The 8868-nt window shown below is 27.5% G+C and overlaps 1 protein-coding gene across 1 annotated transcript in view; it reads right to left on the reverse strand.

The window, feature by feature from the left end:
- Positions 1-7555, reverse strand: part of LOC145254636 (paired mesoderm homeobox protein 2-like) — a 509881-nt gene extending 502326 nt beyond the window's left edge. The window contains exon 1 of the mRNA XM_080113252.1: positions 7135-7555. Within this exon, the coding sequence (XP_079969378.1) occupies positions 7135-7405 (271 nt within the window). The 5' untranslated portion in view covers positions 7406-7555. The remainder of the gene's footprint in view (positions 1-7134) is intronic.
- Between the last annotated feature and the right edge of the window lie 1313 nt (positions 7556-8868).

Raw genomic sequence — 8868 nt, forward strand, 5'->3', positions numbered from 1 at the left:
TATATATATATATATATATATATATATATATATATATATATATATATATACTAACTATTATTATACTGTTGGTAGAATTTTTCAGTAACTCATAACAACAACACAATATGTCATTCCAAAGAGTGCTCAATGCATGAAACAGAGCAATATATTGATTTTCATGTTTGTTTGTATATATGTCGGTACTTTTGTATTATATAGAGAAATAGCGCTAAATTTATAGTTTAGTAATATATGTATATATTTATATCTCGATTTTAAGTGGGAATAAAAAACCTTAGTTAAATTTATTGATTGCTCTGATATTGGAGTAATTGTTCTAAAAATCCGTATTAACGAAATAAACGAAAAACAATTATAATTATAATGGTTGGAGCTAGAAAATTTAATGCAAACTTATAAAAAATCTGCTTCAGAATTATACCTTGAAAAACCTAACATTATTTGTGAATAGATTATATTTGTTTTGATATAGGTTGTTAGTACCCCTCTTTCTTTTTAGAATGTTTCAACCCTGTAAAGTTGACTTAAATATAAAGGGATGGTCTTTATTGAAAGTTTCGTGGATGGCTTTTGGCCTGATGAGGTGATTTTCCCTGCTAGGGGGTCATTGAAACACGTTTGCTAATGTGTAGCCAATAGCTCTCCAACAATCAATCAATATATATATATATATATGTATATATATATATATATATATATATATATATATATATATATATATATATGTATATATCTGCTATACAAGTTTAGTTTTACGTTTGCGAACATACATGCAGATATTACATGTTTTACGTTAAGCGATACACACACACACACACACACACACACACACACATATATATATATATATATATATATATATATATATAATCAAATAACATTATGAATAAAACCTAAGGCGTGGCAAATACCGTAACCAGGGGGCCGGAAAAGCATCCTAATGCACATCGTAACCTGAAATAACCGTATCCTAGTGCTACCGTATCCCGGGGCTCGACTGTATATATATATATATATATATATATATATATATATATATATATATAAATATATATATATATATTTATATATATATATATATATATATATATATATATATATACTGAAGAAGACCGAAGGATCAATCGAAAATAATGTGCTGTTGAAACAAACGTTTTCATTTTTTTTTCGAAAGACATTTTGTATTCCTACACGTCAACAAATAGGAAATAAACACAGAAATAGATATAAACATTTATACTATTTTTCGTATTGATTTTTTATCCATACACATACACTATCTATCTATCTATCTATCTATCTATCTATCTATCTATCTATCTATCTCTCTCTCTCTCTCTCTCTATATATATATATATATATATATATATATATATATATATAAACATACACACACACACACTGGGGCATTATTGAATAAAAATCGATTGAAAACACACTTTCTGACCTTTCTTGAAAGATATATTTTCTTTTAAAGAGACTACCCCCCCACACATAATATAATTTTTTTTTGTTTGTTTACTGCTGTTTTCTAAAAGATAAAATCGATTTTTCTAAGTGTTTATTTTTTTTTTTTACCTCACTGGATATATTTTTAGTGTTTTAACTTATTTAAAGTGTTTATTCGATTCCAAAAAGAGACTACACTACCGCATAATATTTTGATTTCCATTTTCGCTTTTGCCGCGCACATGCCCCTATTCCGAATTCGTAGCAGCGAGTCGATATTAATGGACGTTTTGTTCTACCAAAACCTTCATTAACAATGTTTTTTTTTTTTTTTTTAAGTTTAACATATTTTAAACTGATATAAATCATTGCTCAATAAAATAATTAACTTGAAACAAAAATCATTGTTCGTATTTCGAATTATTTAGTCAATTAAAATTGCCATTTTTTTAAATTGAATTTAACAAACTAATTAAAAACTGTTTTTACTTGAATTTAAAAACTATTTTTACTTGAATTCAAAAAAACTATTTAAAAACTATTTTTCAAATTAATTTAAGTTTAGCAGATATTTTTGTTATTAAATTGTTAGTTAATTTGCAAGAATAATTTAAATGTAATTAATCAAGTAAAAAATGGAAATTTTACTTGATGTAATAATTCGAAATAAATTGAAATAACCTTTGTTTTAATGTATTTATTTTTATTGGGAAATAATTTTTATATCTATAAAAGTGAATGTGTGTGTGTGTCTGAGTGTCTCTGTACATTTTCCAACGCAATATCTCTGTCAATTTTCAGTCTACAGACTCGAAATTTAATATACAGGGTACTGAGATTTGGGAAAATTATTGTAATTGGTTTGCGGCCATAAATTTGGCTGTTAAGGGGTCAAAGTTCAACGATTTGACCTTTGAAAACTCTACCAAACTCCTCCGAAAAATTTGGGTCTAAACACTTGAAATTTTAGATATAGGTTCCTTAGACATGGATCTAACTTAATAACTTCATTTGAGTCCAAAACAATAAATGTCAAGGGGCCATGATAGGAGTCAAAGTTTTTAAAAAATTGACCGCTTTTTCTTCTTTTTTTTTTTGCTCAACATACACCTCCAAACACCTGAGCAACTCCGGGCTGAAATGCTAGTATATATATCAAATTAAACATATGTTAACCATTTAATATATATATATATATATATATAAAGAAAAAAAATCTCTGATAATGACAGTTTGGTAGAAAAAGTACGCTGATGTCGGCCCACTGCTAGGAATTCGAAATCGGGGCATGTAAGCTGGAAAAAACTAAAGTAGAAATCAGGAAGACATCTCCTACAAGAGAACCATATATTAAAAAAATATTTATGCTTTTTTATTGCTGTTTTAAAAAGGATAAGATCACCCAATTTATGTCATTTGGCCAGGTAGTATCTGTTCTGTGATTGGCCCTTGGTCAACGTAGGGGAAACCCTTCATACTGAGACAATTACTATTCATTGTGATACTGCCAGAGTGGCCCCCTTTTTTGGGAGGAGGGGTTAGTTTTCATCCACATTAAAAACAAACTTGTGTCTAATTTGCTTTCGTGGCCAAGCAAATATATAAAGCGGGTTTGTTTTACTGTACACAGATTCGAAAAAGTTGTCAAAAAACAAAAACAAATATATAACAAATAAATGTTATCAAAGGCAAGGTAAGTTACTTTTCTACCAAACTGGATAAGTTTTTAGTGTTTTTATTTAATGTAACATGTTTATTCAGCTCGAAAAGCATACAGTGTTTACCGATGTATAGGAAAATTTAAAATGGCGCCCGACTCTCTCTTTGCCACGGTAAGTTTTTGAAAACGAATTATAAATTAAAAAAAAAAAGAACATGCAAAATACTGTTAGAAACTCGATCAAGATATGTTACGGTGACATAGGTTGACATATATTCAGCGGTCTTTAACAGTATTTTTTGCTAGTTCTTTTTAATTTATAACTCATTTTCCCAAACTTAACCTGTCAAAGAGAGAGTCGGGCGCCATTTAAATTTTTTCAATACATCGGTAAACACTGTATGCTTTTCGAACTGAATAAACATGTTACATAAAATAAAAGCACTGAAAATATATCCAGTTAGGCAGTAAAGTAATCTTGCCTTTGGTAACATTTATTTGCTATATATTCGGGGTTTTTTTTGACAAATTTTCCGAATTTATGTGTACAGTAATACAAACTCAATAAAACATATATTGGGTTGGTTTCTAACAGTATTTTGTTTAATATTATGTTTAAAGCATTGTCAGAACTTCAAATATTTAGAGTGTCAGAACTTCAAATATTTAGAGTGTCAGTTTACTCCGCCATTTTCTTGTTCATACCGATCGATCGACTATGTATTTTTTTTTGAACTGATTAAATCTTTAAAAATGAGTAAAACCACTAAAATCTTTTCCAGATAGGTAGAAGAGTAACTTATCTTGCCTTTGATACCTTTCATTTGTTATACATTTGAATGTTTGACTTTTTCGTACCCATGTGGATTGTAAAACAAATCCAAGATTTATCTATCAATTTTATCGGAAACTTCACTCACGTTATTTTTAATTTGATTTTTTGTTGTTTATTGTTTTGAGGGAGATATTTTTCCCCCCTCGATCCTTAATTTATATTTTTAAAAATTAAAATTTATTTTCTTTAGGAAAATGGGGCTCTTTTGAAAACTTTATCCCCCTCGATAGTTATTTAATGTTCTATTTTTGAGCTATTTTCGAAACTTCCAAGATTCGATCCTCTCAGGTCCGTTATTTTTTTCTTATCATCACAATCGAGACTACTTGACATTTAGCTGAATAAACGTTTTAAAATAAGTTCAACCATTCAAAACTTAGCCAGCTAGGTAGAAAACATTTAGGAAAATCAATTTTATCTTCTTTAAAAATAACAGTTATCAATTAAAAATATTTGGGTTTTTTTCGCTGTATTACGATTCATCAGTGTGGCTAGACTAGCACCCCTCCCAAGCCGAGGTTTTAACCTAGAACCATCGCGTTGATAGCCGGCAATTCTACCCATCGACCCACGGGAGCAGTGCCCGTAAATTACCTCAACAAATGTCCATTTAAACAAACATTCCTCCACCACGTATATATATATATATATATATATATATATATATATATATATATATATATATATATATATATATATATAGAGAGAGAGAGAGAGAGAGAGAGAGAGAGAGAGAGAGATCCATAGATGTTATTTTAGTGTTATTTAAAATCGATAAACATTTAGGATTTTAATTGTGTATCTGAAATAGAAAATTAAATAAAGAAAAGAAAAAATATAATAACCGTTTTCTTGTGATGAGAAGTTTTTTTAAAATAACAAACGACGAAACTACAATAAAAAGATAAATGCAATTACATTAAAAGAATCGTTTTTGGAATTGGAAATTAGGAACAATTTTTCCGATTCCGATACCGATTTTAATACCCAAAACTCCCTATTTTATCAATTCATGATTTTAACTAATTGTCCCAACACTATTTATAAATAGTAATATTAAACACTTAGACCAGATTAAATTAAAGCCCTCCCCACCCCCCAAAAAAGTCGGCAATTACATCGCCGAAACGTTCGAGTATGAGGGAATATATTTCCCAAATCCTGAAAATTAAATTTGAAGAAAAAATAATTAAAATAATAACTTTTAAGACAAGGTTAGATTAAGGGTTCCATAAAAAAAAAGTCGGAAATTACATCGGCCGAAACGTTTTAAGCATGTAGAAATATATTTTTTAAATTCCTGGAAATAAAATCTGAAGAAAAAGTATATATAAATAATATATAGTAAAAATGCACATTTAAACACGACTGGGTTTAAAGTTCCGTAAGAAGGCTGAAGATCACATCGGCCGAAACATTTTGAGTATATGTGTATATTTTGAAAAATTGCTGAAAATTAAATCTGAAGAAAAAAAAAGAATATATAGTAATAAATACTAACACTACATCTTTACACACAAGTAGGTTTAAGGTCCTATAAGACGGCCGAAGATTACATCAGCCGGAACGTTTCGAATATGAGAAAAAGTTGTTTTTTTTAATTCTGAAAATGAAATCTACAGAGAAAAACATATATATAGCAATAAATACTAACATTAGACATTTAGACACTATTAGTTTTAAGATTCCATAAGAAGGCCGGAGATTATATCGGCCGAAAAGTTTGGAGTATACGGAAGTATATTTTGTAAAAAAAAACTGAAAATGTCACTTACATATATATATATATATATATATATATATATATATATATATATATATATATATATATAACTACTTCATTTACTCCCATAAAATTAATATACGAAAGTATAGATTTATGCGTAAACTTAAAGTATTTGCTTCAAAAGTACTCAATACGTAGGTAGAGCTAGTTCGTAATTTATAATATATATATATATATATATATATATATATATATATATATATATATATATATATATTAATAATATGCATTAAACACGATTAGGTTTAAGGTTCCAGAAGAAAGCCAGAAATTACATCAGTGGAAATGTTTTTAGTATGTAGAAATATATATATACACACACACACACACACACATATATATATATATATATATATATATATATATATATATATATATATATATATATTGTTTTTAAATCCTGAAAATAAATTTTACACACACACACACACACACACATATATTTCTGTAGAAATATATTTTCTTATAATATATATCAATCCTCATTTAAGAAGCTCAATGTAATTACAGAGCAATATAGAGAATAAACGACAAAAGGTTATATTCCAAAATTCATGATGTTGACCATCTTATAATTTATTCCTTTAATTCAGTTGACTTATACAATTCTTGACAGTATGTGTTTCATAGTGCAAAATCAATCACTTAATTATTATATCAATCAGTGAATGTATTATGTCCTTAACTCATCAGAAGAAATCGAAACAATCACTTCGCCAAAAGGAACTGAAGTGTGATTTGACATTATTAAATTCCGAAAATTGGAAGAGAGAATGGAAATACCTTTTTCTTTATCCATTTCGCCATATTGAATTTTAACGAAACAGATACTGTAAAGAATTGTATTAGTCAACTGAATTAAAGGAATAAATTATAAGATAGTCAATATCATGAATTTTGGAGTATAACTTTTTGTCATTTATTCTATATATATTTATATATATATATATGTGTGTGTGTGTGTGTGTATATATATATATATATGTATATATATATATTTTTACACACACACATATATATATATATATATATATACAAACTTATATATATATATATACAAACTTTTATATATATATATATAAAGGGTGTATATATGTATATATATATATATATATATATATACATGGTGTATACATATACATATATATATACACAGCATATATATATATATATATATATATATATATATATATGTATATATAGTAATAATTACTAGCAATAAACATTTAAACACGATTAGGTTGGAGGTTTCGGAAGAAGCCCAGAGATTACATCGGCCGAAACGATTTTAACATGCGGGTAATATATGTCCCCAAAATTATGGAAATCTAAAAAAAAAATAAAATTAAAAAAATAAAAAATAAAACGGAGATATTCAAAATTTTATTAATAAGTACTTACCGTTACTATTCTGATCCACGTGTTCGTCGACCCCTTTCCCGTTGACCATTGTCACCTGTTGATTTCTGACCATCGACACGTGGTGGTCATGGTGGTCACTGTCGGTGAACATGACGCAGTTCTCGTTCGGTAATTCCTCCAAGTCGAGCAAGTGACTCACCGAGAAATTGGCTTTATTGTTGTGCAATACATGTTGGTAATGTTGTTGAACTTTGTCGAAACTTGTCGCGAACTGGTGATCCGTGTGGGCACTTAAATTGTAACTACTCATCCTTAATGTAACGGTCGTCACTTTTATTACAAAGATTTATATATATATAAATGCATCTACACACATATATATTAATATATACACATATGTATGCATAAATACATATATATATATGTTTTATACCTACATTAAAATATACGAACTCGCACTTGTTTTTGAAACTTTGGCTTTAGAAAATATTTGGCTTTTGAAAATACAAAAAAATCTGTAATTTTAAATTAATCAAATTTGTTTTTAATTGCGGTTTTCACTAAAAAAATATTTTCTTTTTTTTTCGTGCGTATTATGTGAAATTTAAAATAGAAGTCGGTATATATTTTATCTATAAAAACTTACTTTTTAAAAATTAAATACATAATAATATATATTTTTTAATTATACTGCTTGAAATAAAGATGAATAATAAAAAGAATTAATCTCTTAGATTTAAATGTAACATAATTCTATACATCAAAGAGCATTTATACGTAATAAACATATTAGAGTTTGTTTCTATATTCTATTAATTTCTTTTTTTTTTAAATTTTTAAATTAAATAACACTTTATTAGTACAAAATTGTTTTTATAATGTTATAAAAATTTAATAAATATATATATATTAAAAAATATATATATATATCGTTTCCTAAGATTGCGTCAAATTATTCCAGATTATATTATTAATTGTTTAAAAGTGTTTTATTTCCTCGAAGTGTTGCATAACAAATGCGAATGATATAGTTATGTCTATAACCGTACGCAACCGACTAAACATAGACGTTTATTACTCGCCCGTAAACCGAGTAGGCGGGTTAATGCTGTAAGAATTCATTTATGTAGGTTAAGATATATGTAAATATATTTCGACACGTGCTTGGAAGTCCGCAACGTGTTTACTATTTGTGTTGTTGTTGTTAAATTGGCGGGGGAAGGGTTTATGTTGTTAATTTTCTGTGTGTGTGTTCCTTATACACACATATGTATATATATATATATATATATATGTATATATATATATACATATATATATGTGTGTGTGTGTGTGTGTGCGTGTGTAAAAACGCGTCAAGTAAAAGAAAAAAGTATTGTGCTTTTCGTAGACACCAATTAGATTTAATAAAAAAACTATGTTCGTTGTCGCGCGCGATGAATTAAAAAAAAAAGAAATTCCAACGTTATGTATCTTTTTCCCGCACTTTTATTTTGACGCGTTTTCTTTTAAGAAATAGAAGAAAAAAATGACGCCTTTTTTACACTTTTTTTTTTTTACGCGCTTTTTCTATTTTTGACGCGTTTGCTTTACGCACTAAGAGACGCTTTCGTAATAAAAATTATTATTACGACTATATATAGATAAATATATATCTATACAAATATATTAATCTTACTTTATCGTAAATATATGTTAACTTTACACTAGGAGAGACTTCTCTACCCGTTGGCGTAATCTTACGGCGGCGTCGGTGGTATTGGGGGTGGCGTT

The sequence above is a fragment of the Euprymna scolopes genome, chromosome 30 (assembly GCF_053919585.1).
Source record: "Euprymna scolopes isolate OS-2025 chromosome 30, ASM5391958v1, whole genome shotgun sequence".
Lineage (NCBI taxonomy): Eukaryota > Metazoa > Mollusca > Cephalopoda > Sepiida > Sepiolidae > Euprymna > Euprymna scolopes.